Below are 17,048 nucleotides of genomic sequence, written 5' to 3' on the forward strand. Positions count from 1 at the left end.
CAGGGGACACAGCCGCCTGGATTTAGGAGCTTTTTGCCATGCCCAAAGTGCTGCTGTGCCTCTGTCCTTGCAGCTTTTGGGATGTCCCCAAGGAGCTGCAGCTTTTGGGCATTCCTTGAGATGTCCCCAAAGAGCTTCAGGCCCTGGCAGGGGACACACCCACCAGGGTTTGGGGACTTTTTGTGTGCCCAGAGTGCTGCTCTACCTTTGTCCTTGCACCTTTAGGACATCCCCAAGGAGCTGCAGCCCTTGCAAAGGACACAGGCACCAGGATTTAGGAGCTTTTTGCCATGCCCAGGGTGCTGCTGTGCCTCTGTCCTTGCAGCTTTTGTGACATCCCCAAGGATCTGCAACCCCTGGAATTCGTGTCCTGATGGGAGGGCATGGCTGAGGAGGCCGTGGTGATGCTGGGACACCTCAGGACCATCCAGACCCCCAGCACGATGTCTTTGTGCCGAGGTTCCAGAGTCCCCCCCTGCTCTCCCAGCAGTGGTTTTTTGCCTCCAGGGAGAGCGTGAGGAGGAGAAAAGCAGATTAGAGTTATCTGAGCCGAGAGCTAAATGTCAGCTCACATCTGACACAGCTCCGAGGGGGAGGCAAGGAGTGGTGCCCCCCTCATCTCAGGGGGCACCTCTGGGGGCACGGGCAGCTGCGATGCCACCAGAGGGGAGGGATGGCTGCTCTGGGGTCCCGCTGCCTCGCCGGGCTGGCACAATCCCAACCGCAGCCCCAGAAACTTTCCTCCGGCGGTTCCCATGGAAACCGGGGATTTGCTTCTCCCCAAAGTTGAGCTGCGCGCCGGAGCTCTGTGCCCGAGCGGAGCCCCTTCCTCGGAGCCCCACGGGACGGTGGTTTGGGGAGAGCTGCTGCTCTGGTTGGCACCGTGCCTCGGTGGTTGAGGAGCCAGAGCAGCTCAGACACCGTGCCCTGGCTGTTCCGTGCCAGACCGGGATGTCCTGAGAGGAGAGAGGCACCGAGGAGGAGGAGAATCCTCACCTGTTCAGCACTCTGTCATCTCCACAGCCCAGGCAGAGAAAATGAGCAGCCTGCTGAAAAAATAGCCCGGCGGAGTGACCAGAGAGCCCTTGGTCCATTCCCAGCCATGGTGAGCCCCTGCCAGTAATGGGCACACAGCAGGAACCAGCCCTGCTGCGGGCTCCAGCTGGGAAAGACACTCAGGGAGTGATTTGAGATCTTCCCTGGACAATCAGAGGGGGGAAGGACATTTGGGGAATGATTTTAGACCCTCCTGTGCAATCATGGGGGAAAGGACACCTGGGGAGGGATTTGAGACCTTCCTGGGCAATCAAAGAAGGGAAGGACGTTTGGGGAGTGATTTGAGACCTTCCTGGGCAATCAGAGGGGGGAAGGACATTTGGGGACTGATTTGAGACCTTCCCTGGGCAATCAGGTGGGGGAAGGACATTTGGGGAGTGATTTGAGACCCTCCCAGGGCAATCATGGGGGAAAGGACACTTGGGGAGGGATTTGAGACCCTTCTGGACAATCTGAGGGGGGAAGGACACTTGGGGAATGAGTTGAGATGGTCCATGGGCAATCAGAGGGGGGAAGGACATTTGAGGGGTGATTTGAGACCTTCCCTGTGCAATCAGAGGGGGGAAGGACATTTGGGGAGGGATTTGAGACCTTGCCTGGACAATCAGAGGGGGAAGAACATTTGGGGACTGATTTGAAATGGTCCCTGGGCAATCAGAGGGGGGGAAGAACATTTGGGGTGTGATTTGAGATGGCCCATGGGTAATCATAGGGGGAAGGACATTTGGGGACTGATTTGAGACCTTCCCTGGGCAATCAGAGGGGGAAGAACATTGTGGGAGGGATTTGAGATGGTCCCTGGGCAATCAGAGAGGGGAAGGACATTTGGGGGGTGATTTGAGACCCTCCTGGGCAATCAGAGGGGGAAGGACATTTGGGGAGTGATTTGAGACCTTCCCATGGCAATCATAGGGGGAAGGACATTTGGGGGGTGATTTGAGACCTTCCCATGGCAATCAGAGGGGGGGAAGGGCATTTGGGGGGTGATTTGAGACCTTCCCATGGCAATCAGAGTGTTTCAGGGCTCTGCTCAACCCCAGCAGGAAGGGGATGCTGCTCTGCTGGAAGGAAAATCTTTCCCCATCCATCACTCCCTCCCGTGGGCTGGCAGGAGCTGGCATCGGGCACCAGCCCTGGGGGCACTGAAGCCCTGTGGGCTGAGCTGCGGGAGCCTTTCCGTGGGATAAGTGTGGAGGAGTCAGATTTAGACAACAATGACTAAAACTGAGCCTCAGTAAAAATTAACTCTCCAAAGAGGGGAATGTTCCAGGCGCTGCCATTTGCTGTCGGTAAAAATAAACCCGCAGGTTCAACACAGCCCTTTTTCCTTCTGGCTGCTCACGTGCCACATCAGGGCAGCTTCCTCCTGCTGAAATGGTTAAAAATTATAAAATCACACAGGATCAGCTCTGCCTTGCCCTGCTGAGCATCATCCCCACGGCCGAAATGGGGTCCCCAAGGCCTCTCAGTACTCAGGGGTGCATCAGGGCTGGGGAGAATTTTTTAGCACAGATTTTGGGGTGCAGCCAGCACCTGCTCCACATCCCAGAGCTGGAAGGAGCTGGAAACATCAGGTGGTGTTTGAGGCTGGCTGGACACCTGGCAGGGCCCATCCCTGCAGCACACAGCCCCCCTGCCAGGGCTGCCTCCTTCCCTCCACCTGCCATCCTCACTGGGGTTTTAATTAGTGCTCCTCTGTATATTCAGCAAGCAGGAGCCCGGAATGGAAATGTACAGGTGTCCCCTTGATCCAGTTTCCATGGTTGCCGCATCGAGGTGGGGGCTACATCCTATTTTTTTTTATTATTTTTTATATTTAATAATTTTATTACAGTGGCTTCAATCCACTGGCGAAGAAGGGAAGGGGGGAGAACGTGGGGGAATAAAAAATGCTGGATGAAAAGGGCATGTTCCCGTGGCTGGGCTTATTTGCTGTCATTCTTTTTCTCTTATTAGCCAGCGCTGTTTTCCAACATGCTCAAAGTCCAGGAGCTCACTAACGAGATCCCAGCTCTGTCTGCTGTGGGGGAACAGCCCAGGCAGCCGTGCTGGAGCCACACAAATATCTGCGGGGCCAAGGTGGGCATGGGGAACACCACAGAGCTGTGCTGACATCCTCATCCTCACGTCCCATTCTGTGGGATTGGCCCTGCCATCCCTCACTGTAGGAACAATAATTTTCACTAGTACAAATACAACTCCTATAGCATTTCCATACAGCTTATAAGAATCATTACATTACCATGGTGTGTTACATTTTAAACCCTAAAAACTCCTTTTTGGGCCTCTTCTGCCAAGCTGTAGGGTCTGCTCTGACCCTTGGGCCCGTCTGCAAGCAGAGGGTGTTGTTCCATCAAAAAAAGATTACCACACCATTGTTTTCCAGTTGTTCAGTAATTAGAGTATCTCAGACCTTGCTTTCATTTCAATCTCACTCACAGTTTCCATATTCTCAAAATCTTCTGCCAGGCAATCATATTTATAAGACTTTCCTGTTTCACCTTCCCCAGCACAGCAAAGCCACGAAGGGACCTCAGCCACCCCCGAGCAGCTCTTGGGGACACCGGGATGGTGTGCAAGGAAAACCCAGGGAGTGCCAGGCAGAGTCCCCAGAGCCCTGCCAGGGAAATGGGCTCGAGCTCAGGGATGCCAGCACCAGGATCTGTCTGTCCTGTGCCATCCCCACAGAAAGTGGTGGCACTCAGGGAAGGTGGTGGCACTTGGAGGGTGCTGGTACTTACACTCAGGGAGGGTGGTGGCATTCGAGGAGGGTGGTGGCATTTGGTGAGGGTGGTGGTGGTGGCACTTGGAGGGTGGTGGCACTCAGGGAGGGTAGTGACATTTGGTAAGGGTGGTGGCACTTGGTGAGGATGGTGACACTCAGGGTGGTGGCACTTGTGAAAGGTGGTGGCACTTGGAGGGTGGTGACACTCAGAGAGGTTGGTGGCACTCGGGGAGGGTGGTGGCACTCAATGAGGGTAGTGGCACTCAGGGAGGGTGGTGGCACTTGGAGAGGGTGGTGGCACTTGGAGGGTGGTGGCATTTGGTAAGGGTAGTGGCACTCAGGGAAGGTGGTGGCACTTGATGAGGGTGATGACACTCGGTGAAGGTGGTGGCATGGGGACGGTGGTGGCATTCAAGGAGGGTGGTGGCACTTGGTGAGAGTGGTGGCACTTGAGGAGGGTGGTGACACTTGGAGGGTGGTGGCACTTCGAGGGTGGTGGCACTCAGTGAGGGTAGTGGCACTCAGGGAGGGTGGTGACACTTGGGGAGGGTGGTGGCATTTGGAGGGTGGTGGCACTTTGGGAGGCTGGTGGCACCTAGAGGGTGGTGGCTGCTCTGGGTGCCAGCACCATGAACTCTCCTCCTTTTCTCTCACCAGCCTCAATCTCCTCTGCTGTGACCAGCGCAGTGTGTGAACGTCCCCATCTGCCACCACAGGATTGTTTAGCCCAAACCCTGCCTTGAAAACAGCCAAAATCTTCTCTGTTTAGCTCAGGATACGTTTCAGCTTTTGTGCAACGGGCGTTAAAAATATCCCAGAAACGGCATGGGCCCAGAAAAATCCTCTTTGCTCGCCCTGCACTGCTCAGCTGGGCTTGCCAAGAAGGAAGAATTCCCCTCTGCTCCTGGCACCGTCCCGCGCTGTGGCAGGCAAACACTCACAACCGAGCCACAGACCTATTAGTCACCAGTAAATGTTCTTTTCCTCTCCCGATCTCTTTCCCTTGAAGCTTGATGTTTTCCTCTCCTGCTGCCCGGGCCTCGCTAGGCTGCAATTAAAGCCAGGAATCAAAGCGGCGTGGTGCAATTAAAGCTCGGGATGCCCTGGGGCTCATGCACATCCCGCCTGTCCCGGGGAGCTGTGACAGTGCCAGGGGGCAGGACAGGCTCAACTGTGAAGATCTTCATCGTTTACAGCGTCATCAGCAGCTCTGGCACCTGGAGGATGAGCCGAGATGCATTCGCTCCCCAAAGGAGATGAATTTTCCTGGCTGTGAGAGTGGTAAACACACGGAGCAGCTCACGGTGGGGAGGAGACGCTGAGATTGAATCTCCATCGTGCCAGGGGAGGCTGTGCCCATCCCTGCACTGAGTGATGCTCACTGTGCCCTTCCCTGTGGTTTTCACTGGGGACAGCCCTGAGGGTGCAGATCCCACACCCAGAACCCAGAACCCAGAACCATCCTGCTGGTTCTTGTCCCTGTGCCAGCTCAGGGGACAGCCAGGCCATTGCTGTCCTGCCCCTGGCCAGGGAATAACAAACCAGTCCTGCCCCTGGCCAGGGAATAACAAACCAGTCCTGCTCTTGGCCAGGGAATAACAAACCAGTCCTGCTCCTGGCCAGGGAATAACAAACCATGAGATGTAACATAAACTGTTCAGTGCAATATAAAATCTACCCAGTGCAAATCTCCAATCACCCAGTGCAAAACAATAATTAATAAAGGATTTAGTGCAATACAGCACTGCTCCTGGCCAGGGTGAGTGGGCTGGATGGAGGCCAGGATGTGAGCTCGGGGCAGTGCCCCAGCAGGAGCATTGTCAGTGCCCAGTGAGCTGTGGCAGTGGGCAGTGCCTGGGCACAGCCTGGCATGGGGGCTGTGGGAGGGTCACACCACCAGTGTGCTGGGCCCAGGGCAGGGCAGGGCAGGGAGCAGCTCCAGCAGCAACAAATCCACTGCCAGAGCAGTTGGAGCAGGGCAGGAGCAGCTCCACCATCAACAAATCCACTGGCACAACAAGGACAGGACCAGGTGGTTCCACCAGCACCAAATCCATCACCACAGCAGCTGGGGCAGGACCAGCTCGTTCCACCAGCATCAAATCCACTGCCAGATCAGCTGGGGAAGGATCAAGTGCCTCCACCAGCACCAAATCCATTGGCACAGCAGCTGGCCCAGGGCAGGACCAGCTGATTCCATCAACACCAAATCCACTGAGAAAGCAGCTGGGCCAGGACCAGGTGGCTCCTCCAGCACCAAATCCACTGTCACAGCTGATTCCACCAGCACCAAATTTACTGCCAGAGCAGCTGGGGCAGGACCAGCTGGTTTCATCAGCATCAAATCCACTGCCACAGCAGGACAAGACCAGAGCTGGCTCCACCAGCAACAAATCCACTGGCACAGCAACTGGGCCAGGGCAGGACAAAACAGCTCGACCAGCCCCAAATCCACTGCCACAGCTGATTCCACCATCACCAAATCCACTGCCATAACAGCTGAGGAAGGACCCAGTGGTTCCCCAGCCCCAAATCCACTGCCACAGCTGATTCCACCATCACCAAATCCACTGCCACAGCAGCTGGGGCAGGACAGGACCAGAGCTGGTACCCACAAGGGAAGTGCTGGGGAGCAGGAGTTGCCCCCAGAGCAGGGCTGAGCCCACCAGAGACAGACCCCCTGCCCTCCCCTGTGCCATAAACACCAGCACACCCCATCGCAGCTCATCTCCCCACTGCTGGCAGCGCCGCCCCACGCAGAGGCTGCCCCAGCTTTGGAAAAATAGATAGTAACAAGTGAGCGCGGGCAGCAGAAGTGGCAAAGCATATGGTAGGTGTTGGAGTTTATTCCTGTCGGCGAGTGTCAGCAGCGACAGACGGCTGGGGGCGGCGGAGAGAGAGGAGAGGGATCGGGAGGCGCCCGTGCCACACCACGCCAGGGACACGGCGAGGGTTGGGACCCTGCCACCACCCCTGCCACCCCCTGAAGGTGCCACCCGCGCTGCGATGCTCGCCTGGGCTGTCTGAGCCCCCTTTGGCACCCCAAACCCCCTCCCAAATCCGTGATGCTTTCCATACAAACCTGGGAGCCCCATCTGAAAATCACCTGGCTGATCTGGGGTGTGAAAAATGCGGGTTATTTTGCAAATATTCAAATGAATATTGTATGTGTTGTGTTACTAAGTGATGTTGTGTTAATTCCCTTAAGTAGCGTGCTAAATGTACTTCTGAGTTATATCTTTTTAAAGAAAGGACTTGCAGCCACAGGACACCTAAATCTTTCAGAGAAAGAGAATTTATTGCCCCATTATCAGAAGGAACAAACTTCTTCCCACCTGGAAGGTGCTGTCAGGATTCAGAGGAAGAAGCTGACACTGACCAGACAGAATCCTGTGTTTGAATGGAATTTATGCATCATGGACAAGATCTATGAGTACACAACAGGTTATTGCTTTTAAGGGTTAATCCTTTGTTAACGTGGGTCCTTTTCCGGGCTTATTTTGCCCAGAAAAAGGTACCTGGACTGTCCATAACTCTTTGTTTCTATTGTCTCATATTGTCCTAATTAAAATTGTCAAAATGATTATTACTCTAATTATATCACTATTTTAATAACCATTTCATTACTATTAAACTATTAAAATTTTATAAATAACTGATTGGCATTTTTTACATGCATCATATATGAGATGTATGAATATGCAACAGGCTGTTGTTCTTAAAGGTTAATCCTCTGTTAACTGTGTCCTTTTTCGGGTTTATTTTGCCCAGAAAAAGGTACCTGGATTGTCTGTAACTCTTTGTTTTTATTGTCTCATATTGTCCTAATTCAAATTGTCCAAATTATTATTACTCTAATTATATATTATATATTTTATATATAATATATAATACATTACACAATATATAATATATAATATATAATATAATAATATAATAATATAATATATAATAATATACAAATATAAATTTATATAAATGTATAAATATTTTTATATATTTTATATATATGTTTTATATATCTCTATATATTATATCTAACCATTTTATTACTATTATTACTATTTTATTACTATTTTAAAAACAAGGGATTGGCATTTTTCACATAGGGGAACACCTGGGGAGCACCTGGCTGCTCTCTGCTCCCGGGCTCTGCCAGCTGTGCCCCTTCAGCCCAGCCTGGCCCTGTGACACTTTGGGGACATCCATGGAATTGTCCTGGTGGCCAGAGCCGCTCTCTCCACCGCCGCCTCTGCCGGGAGTGGGGCGGGCAGGGAGCCAGCGGCAGTGGGAGGGAACAGATTGCCCGCAAAAAAGCGCCTCGGTTCCCAAACGGCGCGGAGCAGGATCTCCCCAGCGTTTGTGCCTTGTTTGTCTGAGCCCCCTCAGAGGCTCTGGGGCTGTTTAGGGATTTTTCATGGTGATGTGGGGCTGGGAAAGGTGAGGGCACTTTGAGCATCCCATCCTGCCCAGGATGGGCAAGGAACAGCCCTGGCAGGCACTGCAGGCATTGTGCATCCTCCCCTGGCACAGGTGAGGCAAACGCTCGCCCAGCAGCAGCTCACCTTTGGCTAATTGCAGTGTTCTCACCTTGATAAGATTAGCAATTAGCAATTACAGAAACCTCCTGCCACAATTGGTCTGGGTCAGGAGCCGTGCGAGGGAAATTGGACATGGAAGCGCAAACAGGGATTAATTATAACCTGGCAATGGACAGCTTGGAGAGTTTAAATTTGTATTTTTATGGATTTCTCAGTGCAACCTCTGGGTGTGAAGGGTGCCAAGGGCTTCACCTCAGCAAAGATGTGATCAGTGCTGTCCAGGCCATACAGAGCTGGGACAGGGATGTCACAGTGGCCCAGATTGCAATGCAAGATGTTTTCTGTTAACATCTGTATGGCAGATTATCTTTTGTCAGGTGGGCAGTTTGCCTTATCTCTCTCTTTGAGTGACCACAATCACTCCTCCCTCGGGAGAGGACACCTGCTGATAACAGCTATTGAATGTCCCTGCATGGCTGATAAGAACTACAGCACCCCATTGGGAGATGTGAGCCCAGAGGGAGGAGCCAAGCATTCCTGCCTGGATATAATCTGGAGATTCTGGAACACCAGCCAAGCATTGCTACGCGGATATAATCTGGAGGTTTCTGAGACACCAGCACAGCTTTCTCCACGGGATTCCCCAGAGGAACAGCAGCTGTCTCTCCTTCCACTGGATCCTCAGAGGAAGAATACATCCTTCTCTACAGATCCCTGCTCCAACAGAACCACCCCTGACACTGCAGGAGGGCTGCAGCCACATTTCTATTGGGAAAATGGAAATGCCACCAACACCGTGACCCACAGGGTGTCAGGTTGTGTTCTGACTCTGTCAGTGTTATTCTAGTGTACTGCATTGTTTATTTCATCCTTTTAATTTTTTTCTTCCCTATTGAAGAACTGTTATTTCCTGCTCCCATATTTTTTGCCTGAGAGCCCCTTAATTTAAAATTTACAGCAATTCAGAGGGGTGGGGAGGGTTTACATTCTCCATTTCAGGGGAGGCTTCTGCCTTCCTTAGCAGACTCCTGTTTTTCCCAAACAAGACACAGAGGCCAGGCCTGGGCTGGATCCCAGTGTGAAGCACGGGTGAGTGTTGCTGGAGATCCCTGCCCTCTCTGCTCCCGCCTGGCAGCCGCCGTTGTTATCTCATTGCCATGGCAATGCCAGCCCGGTTATCACTGCATGGTCACAGTGCTTCTGCCAGGCAGGGGCGGTGCCAGGCCAGGCTGGAGCCCCTTCCCACCACAGCCCACCCCTCTGAACTGCCACAGCATGGGGAGCAGGGTTAACACACCCCCAAAATCTCTGGGGATGTGCAGATGGACATGTCCCTCACCCCAGAGGTGAGGTCTGGGTGGGAAGCACAGAGAGGAGATTCTGCACCTTGAGCATCTCCCAACCCTGCCCTGCTGAGTCCAGCCAGGTGCCTCCCGCCTCAGCAGGACCCCTGTCACAGACAACCTTTATGGAAAATCCTTTCCTTAGGATTTTTCCTCCTGAGAAGATGACAGGCCTCAGGAACGAAATGCATACAATTATTATCTGCTGCTGTGGAATGCAACAGGTGGGTCTGTGATTGGTCTCATGTTGGTTGTTTCTAATTAATGGCCAATCACAGTCAGCTGGCTTGGACTCTCCTTTGTTATCATTCCTTTCTATTCTTAGCTAGCCTTCTGATGAAACCTTTTCTTCTATTCTTTTAGTATAGTTTTAAGATCATATATATCATAAAATAATAAATCAAGCCTTCTGAAACATGGAGTCAGATCCTCATCTCTTCCCCAAACTGAAAACTGCTGTGAACACTGTCACAGACCTCTGTGCCCCACAGTCCCTCTGTGCCCCACAGCCCCCCTGGGCTGGCACCAGCCCCTGGCTCCCAAAGCCACCTGGATCAGCACCCGGCTGCACTGATATTGAAGTGTTTGCCAGCAGCTGCTGGTGTTTAACAAATCCTCCTGTCTGATTATTTATGCTGTTTTTTCCCCCCTCCTACCCGGGCTTTCTTGATGCTTTGGGAATTTTGTAAATGTTTTAAAGGCAGAATTTCAGAGTCCACCAGGCAGCTAGTGAGGAGCAGGTCACCAGAGAGGGTGAGGAGAGGCAGGGAAGATCTGTTGTATTGCACTAAATACACGGATTCTGGCAAAGATCCTCCACCCTGCTGCTCTCACCCTCATCCATCCCTGCGTGCTCCCTGCACTCTCCCACTGCAGCTCCTCGTGTTCTGTACACCCACCCTACCCATGCCCAATTCAAAGCTGGATCCAGAGGCTTGAATAACTATGAGGGGGAGACCAAAGTGCCATTTCCCATCCTCTGGTTGCCTTTTCCTCCCCAGATCTTGTTGGATTGCCAGCCTCAAAGCAGGAGAGCAAAGTGCAGACGGAAAAGCAGAGCAGAGGGAGCATTGCTGGGGCTGACAGTGCTGGGCAGCTGCTGCCACCGAGCTGCATTTCAGCACAGAGCCAAGTGCCTCGGGGCTCACAAGGAGCTGGAGGGCATCTCAGCCCCCGGTGGGCTCTGGGGAGGTTTCCGTGTCCCCTGGAGGAGCAGCACAGGCTGCTGGTGCCAGGGGTAACTCAGATGTGTCACTCTCCACTGAAGAGACTGCGAGATTCGATTAAGTTCTGTTTTCCTCCCAATAACAGTGGGAGTCTCTGCTCTCCCCTCTCAGGCAGACACGCTGCCATGGAAGACAAATGCTCTCAATAAAGCGCTGCAGCCGGGGGGAGGCCGATGCTCCCTCCCTGCACCCGGACCGCTCCCGCCGCTTCTCCCCGCCCGGTCCCGGTGTCCAGAACCGTGTGGCGGAGCCACCACCGGTACCGAGCTGGCTCCGGCCTCGGGGCCACCCCCATCCCCGCCTGGAGCCCCCCCCCCCGCCACCGGCCGAGCGTTGCCAAGCAACGGGAAGATGCTTTTCTGACCGAAACGGGAAATCGGCAGCCGGAGTCGGAGGTTGGGGGAGGGAAAGGGCTGGGCTGGAGCACGCCAGGCTCCCCCAGCCTCGACAGCACCCAAAAAACCCCGAGAGGAGAAGGCAAAACGGCTCAGCCAAAACTGCCAAGGATCCCCGAACACCTCGGCATTGGGAGCCCCAGGCTGTCCCCAGCAGGGCCAGGGTGTCCCCAGCAGTGACAATCTCGCCGATCTCCTCGCTGCAGAGCCCTCCTGGCAGCCTCGGCCCTGCAGAACACCCTGGATGAAATTGAACCCCTAATTTGCCCTCCCTCCCTCCCTCGCCAGCCATCACGCCACGGCTAAATGAGCTCCAGGCAATTTTCTCAGAAGTTGAGTCCTCGGCGCTGAGGGAACACAGGGCTAAAAATAGCCGTGGCCTGTGTGTGCCTCTCACCCAGGTGAGGCTCAGTGCCTCTCTCTGGAGATCAGGGCTCCTCCACATCCAGCTCTGCCTCAGTTTCCCCGTGCAGATTGGGTCACACGTTCCTCAGGACCCCTGTGCAGGGGAAATCTCCCAGGGCTCAGACATCACTTGGTGTGCACAGCTGGGATTTCACCTGGCTGCTCTTTACCTGGGCACCCCCGACCCCGGGGGCTGCGCTGTGCAGTGGGGAGGGATTTCACCTGGCTGCTCTTTACCTGGGCACCCCCGACCCCGGGGGCTGCGCTGTGCAGTGGGGATGTGTCACCCTCTTCCTCACAGGATTCCTCATCCTCTTCCTCCCAGCTCTCAGCATGACCAAGCCCTCCCAGGTCCACTGAGGCAGGCACTTTTCCTTCCCACGGTGTCTCAATTACAAATTCAGAGTTAAATCTTCCCCCACAAGATGCCCCTCTCCCCACCCCTCTGGCTGCTTCAAGTGTTGGACACTTTCCAGGGATTTTCGTGTGCTCAAGATGACCCCATCCACTCTGGTTCAGTCTAACTTAATCAGCCTCGTTTTTGTTACTGACTGCTGCAGCTTTGGACCTCTAGAAAAAGCATGACTTAAATTATTAGCACCTACCAAGCTGCTTTCAGCAACCCTGTGGGGGCCAGAGGTGAGAGAACAGATCTGTTCCCACCCAGCCTCTGTAGCTACCAAAAAATGACAAATTATCAGAATTGTGGAAATTAGAAAAATGGTATTTAGGTAACAGGCAAACACTCCTCTTTTTCTTGAGCAGCATCTGGCTAGGAACAGATTTGGAAGTGGCAGGTGGGGGAGAAAAGAAAGCAACCTGAATGCTGTCAGCCGGGCAGGGGGAGTGGCAAGAACAAAACCATCACCATTTTCTTCATCTCCAGCGCTGAGGAGGGCTGCAGGGGTCAGGAGGAGGAGGAAGGACACCCACGGAGTGTCACAGCCCTGGCTGTGAGCTGGCAGTGCTGTGGCTCAGCACAGCCCTGAGTCCCCCCTCAAGCAGGAGAAGCACCTTTCCCCATCTCCCCAAGAGATTCACCCTCACCTCACCCCTTGGAGAAGGGCTTCAGAAGCTCCTTGAGCCCCTGGGAGGCTCCTTGGAAAGGGGAGCACACAAGGAGCCATGAAGAATAATGCCAGGAAATATGTTTGGGGAAAGCAGGAGCCAGAGCCACACCTGCGTCTGTTTTAGAAATTACTTTATTGCACTAAAAAGAGGAAATCATCTGTAAACAAACATTCCATTCAGGTATTAATATATGGGTTTTTTTCACTCCAAAAAAATACATCGTTAAATCCAGCCACAGATATATCAAAGCAGGAACAATAGAAAATAGCTCCAGCAGCAGAGAGAGACCCATCCAAGCAACAGCCCTGGCTGCCACCCCACCAGCCCAGCTCAGAGCAGGGCTCACAGCAGTGAATCCCAGGGCTCCATGCATGGTCACACACCCAAATGCAGCCCTGGGACAGGCTGGGCTGGGGCAGGGCGAGGGTCCCCAACCCCTTGGGTCTCCCTTTGGGCCCAGCCTGGGCTCCTGCTCTCAGCATCCTCCTCCCCAAACCCAAAGGCACACGGTTCTTCTGAGGGGATGTCAGTCCTCACACCTCTCAGAGCACCACAGCCTTCATCCCAGCTCCCACTCTTCCTCTTCCTGCAGCCTTTCCCCCAATCCCAGCAGCTCCTGGGTCACCCCAGGGAGCACAGCGTGAGGTGTGTGGGGGCTGCCAGCTGGGCAGGGTCCCCTTCCTGCCCCAGAGCTCCTCAGGGGCATGATGGTCACCCCATACCCTGTTTGTGATGCCTCTCCCTGTCCCCAGAGCCCTCACCTGCCCCCAGGGTATTTTGGGGCTTCGGAACCATCCCTGGTGCTGGGATGAAGGGAATCCTCATGTGGGAAACTCCCTGTGAAGGATGGACATGTCAGCTCCTCATGTCCTGCACGTTTTCAGCCACAAGCTCAGCAAACAGCCACGGTCACCCTGGATCCCCCCACCCCACCCCGACATGCAAACAACGGCTCTGCCTCTGTTACCTGGAACGTATTTACAGACAAAATAAAACGCTGCAAAAAAGATCAGCCTCGGGTATAAATAGTCAACACTGAGATCTGCCATCTGCTGCAAAAGGACAAGGAAGGAACATGGACTGTTAACACAGAGGGGACACACGTGTGTGTGTGTGTGTGTGTGTGTGTGTGTGTGTGTGTGTGTGTGTGTGTCCACGGGAGCGCTGCAAGCCCTGCTCCCCGCACAGAAACATGCAGAGCCCGACACAAAGGGTGACACCACACCGAACAACGACGCAGAGTGTTTGATCCGCCCGCAGGAATGCCCCGGCTGGGCCCTCCCCGCCCTCATTGTCCCCAGGCACTCTGGAGGGTGACACGGTGGCATGGGGAGGGTCGGGAGCACCGAGCTCCAAAGGGAAGCTGAAAGCCAGGCCAGTGCTTTGGGATGTCAGATCCTGCTGGGCACAGGGGCTTGGTGGCCCCACAGGACACATCTCTGCTGCCACTTGGAAGATCCTTTCATAGACAAGGGAGGATGGAGGGTTTTGGAGCCTCACCTGCACTCAGGTGGGGCTGCTCCTGTCGCCTCAGCTTTTGTCAGCAGGCACATCTGCTGGGACACTGCCTGTGCCCAGGGCAGGGGTGCCAGCCCCTGGCATCTCCCTCCTGTGGGAAAGGCACAGGCAGCCTCCAGGATTTGGGCAAACCAAATCCCCCCAAGCTCCATGAGCAGTTTCCCAGGGGATCAGCAGTGGGGACAGTGCTGGGGTGGGCAGGGAGGGCAGCCCAGGAGGCTGCAGGGCTCAGACCGAGCCAACCTTGCAGCCTCACAGGGCTGGGCCAAGCCCAAAAAAGGCTCAAAAGCCACAAACCTGACTCATCCCCCAGGCTGACCACCCTGGGCCCACTCTCAGGTCACCTCTGCAGTATTTTCTTTGCAGTTTCCAAGCCAAGAAACTTGTCTTTTAAATTAAAGCTGTCACCTGACTACAGGTGCTGGGGCTTTCAGAGGTGGCCCTAAGTGTGCTACAGAGATTCACCCACCTCCAGCCTGCTTGGTGGCAGCTGGAGACCACAGGCACAGGGAGGGGAGGCTCCAACAGGTGCTTCCATCCTCCCTGGTGGTGGGGAATGGGCTGGAGGTGGGAGGGAGCAGGGGCAGAGAGGCTGTGGCTGCCAGCTGGAGTTGGCAGAGCCCCATTCCTGGGGACCCCCACACTCTGCCACGACCCCGGCCCTCCTCAGGGGGCCCTTCCAAACCCTCCTGCAGCGGGGCTGGGGGACAGCGCCGGCCCCACAGGCGGGAGGGCTCCCTCGGGGCGGGCAGCAGGTACCTACAGGCAGGACAGCAGGGCGGTGAGCGGCAGCTCCTTCTCCCCCAGCAGCGTGTCCCGCTTAAGGCTGCTGCCCTTGTTGACCACCTTGAGCTTCAGGGACATCTTCCTGGCGTGCCCGGGGCCCAGCCCATCGAAGAAGAAGTCCTCGTTGAAGACGGGGTTGCGGCTGTTCTTGACGATGGTGCTGCGCTGCTTCTGCAGCTTGCCGGGGTTGAGGCACAGCGAGACGCAGCAGTTGATGCTGCGCAGGTCGACCAGGGCATCGTAGAGGTCCTCGGCGGACACGAGGCGCACTCGCAGCCGGGCGTTGGAGGGATCGTACTCAGCAGCCAGGCGGAGGCTCCCGCCCCGGCTCAGCCTCAGGCTGTGCTCCCGGTCCCGGTCCCGGCCCGCGGGCAGCTCCAGGGGCAGCACGGCCGTCGGAGGCTGCTGTGTCCCGGCCGGGGCGCTCCGGGCGCGGCGCTGGGCGCTGGGGCTGGTGTCGGCGGAGCTGTCGTCGGTGCTCAGCGAGCTGTTGCGGGCCACCGAGTGCTTCAGCTTGATCACCTTGGACTGGCTCTCCTGGCTGAAGAGCTTCAGCAGGGACACGGAGCGGGACAGCAGCGGCGAGCCGAAGGGTGAGGACTCGGCCGAGGAGCACGTGTCGCTCTCTCCGCCGCTGAAATACCGGCCCGGGTGCATCAGGGCGGCGCCGAGATCCACCGGTGTCCGGCGGCCGCTGTCGCCGTTGATCTTGGCTTTGCGCTGGGCGCCGGGCGAGGTGACGGGCGAGGGGCACAGGCTGCTGTGCTCGCTGTGGAACAGGGACTCCTTGCGCCGGGTGTGCGGGCTCTCCATCAGCGTGGCGAAGCCGTACGAGGTCTGAGCCTTGGGCACGTAGGGCAGCGACATGGCCGTCTGTGCCTGCGGGTCCACGTTGGTGCCGCCCTCGGTCCAGTCCTCGGCGGTCTCGATCTGGATGATGTGCCGCCCGCGGGTGCGGGACCGGGAGCGGCTGGACGGGCGCGGGCTGCGCGGGGTTTTGCGCTTGGCCAGGTCCTGCTCCGACACCGAGGCGCCCAGAGCGGCCCCGGCGGGCACCTCGGAGCCCTCGGCCTCGGCGGGAGCCGCGCTCAGCTTGGGCGGGATGAAGAAGTCGGGGATCTTGTCGGGGGTGAGGACGTTGCTGTAGCGGGATCCCCGCGAGGACTCGTCCGTCCCCGCGCCCCGGGAGCCGCCGTTCTCCGCCACCCCGCGCAGCCGCTCCAGCAGCCACATGTTGCTGCCGGGTGTGGGGCTGGAAGAGACCCGAGGGGCAGCGCTGTCACCGGGGGCCGGGCACGAAGCCGGAAGCACCGGGAGCGACCGGCGGCACCGAGAGACGCGGACCGGGAGGGCGGGTGGGACGGGACAAGCACCGGAGGGACCGGGAGGGACGCGCCAGCCCGGGGAGGAGCGCGAGGGAACCGACCGCGAGGAGCGGGGACCCGGGGGACAGGGATGCGATGGGACGGGGCAGACGCGACGCCGGGACCGACGGACGGACGGACGGACCGACCGAGCGGCGCCGACGCGAGCGGGACGTTGCCGGGAGCCGCCGCCGCACCTGGAGCGGAGCCGCCGCCGCCGCCACCGCAGCCCGGGCGGGGCGGGCGCGGACGCGCTTTTATACGGCGGCGGTGGCGGCGGCGGCGGCGGCTCCGCTCCCCGTCCGCGCCGTAATCCTCCGAGTGCGGCGCCACCTCATTTCTGCTCTAGCAGGGCTGGAAACGGGACCGGGACCGGGACTGGGACCCGACCGAGCGGGACCGGGTCCCGGACCTGGACCGAGCGGCACCGGGACCGGGACCCCAATCAGGTCTGGAAACGGGACCGGGACTCGTTCCGAGCGGGACAGAGACCGGGACCCCGACCGAGCCGGACCGGAACCGGGACCGGGACCGAACGGGACCGGGTCTGGGACCCAGACCGAGCCGGACCGGGACTGGGACCGCGAGCCCCCCGGGTGCTGATGCTCGGGAGCTGCA

General features: G+C 56.5%; 1 protein-coding gene and 1 long non-coding RNA gene across 3 annotated transcripts; one reads left to right on the top strand and one right to left on the bottom strand.

Annotated features, from left to right (window-relative positions):
* The first annotated feature begins 586 nt into the window (after positions 1-586).
* Positions 587-3,822, top strand: LOC141725441 (uncharacterized). Of its 2 annotated transcripts, none has more exons than XR_012577297.1 (3): positions 587-1,105; positions 3,013-3,135; positions 3,567-3,822. It is a non-coding gene; the product is annotated as an uncharacterized LOC141725441 (long non-coding RNA). The 2 variants fall into 2 exon arrangements; XR_012577296.1 differs by lacking the exon at positions 587-1,105 and adding an exon at positions 2,759-2,832.
* Positions 3,823-14,844: 11,022 nt separating this feature from the next.
* C2CD4C (C2 calcium dependent domain containing 4C) lies at positions 14,845-16,682 on the bottom strand. Its single transcript, XM_074529044.1, has 2 exons — positions 16,628-16,682; positions 14,845-16,318 (listed from the first exon to the last, which is right to left on the bottom strand). The coding sequence occupies exon 2, from the start codon at positions 16,297-16,299 to the stop codon at positions 15,040-15,042; it is 1,260 nt and encodes a 419-aa protein (XP_074385145.1). The 5' UTR covers positions 16,300-16,318; positions 16,628-16,682; the 3' UTR covers positions 14,845-15,039.
* Between the last annotated feature and the right edge of the window lie 366 nt (positions 16,683-17,048).

Source organism: Zonotrichia albicollis, chromosome 29, assembly GCF_047830755.1.
Source record: "Zonotrichia albicollis isolate bZonAlb1 chromosome 29, bZonAlb1.hap1, whole genome shotgun sequence".
NCBI lineage: Eukaryota > Metazoa > Chordata > Aves > Passeriformes > Passerellidae > Zonotrichia > Zonotrichia albicollis.

Excerpts from the sequence above, each read along its gene's own strand:
- C2CD4C (XM_074529044.1), bottom strand. The coding sequence starts at position 16,299 with ATGTGGCTGCTGGAGCGGCTGCGCGGGGTGGCGGAGAACGGCGGCTCC.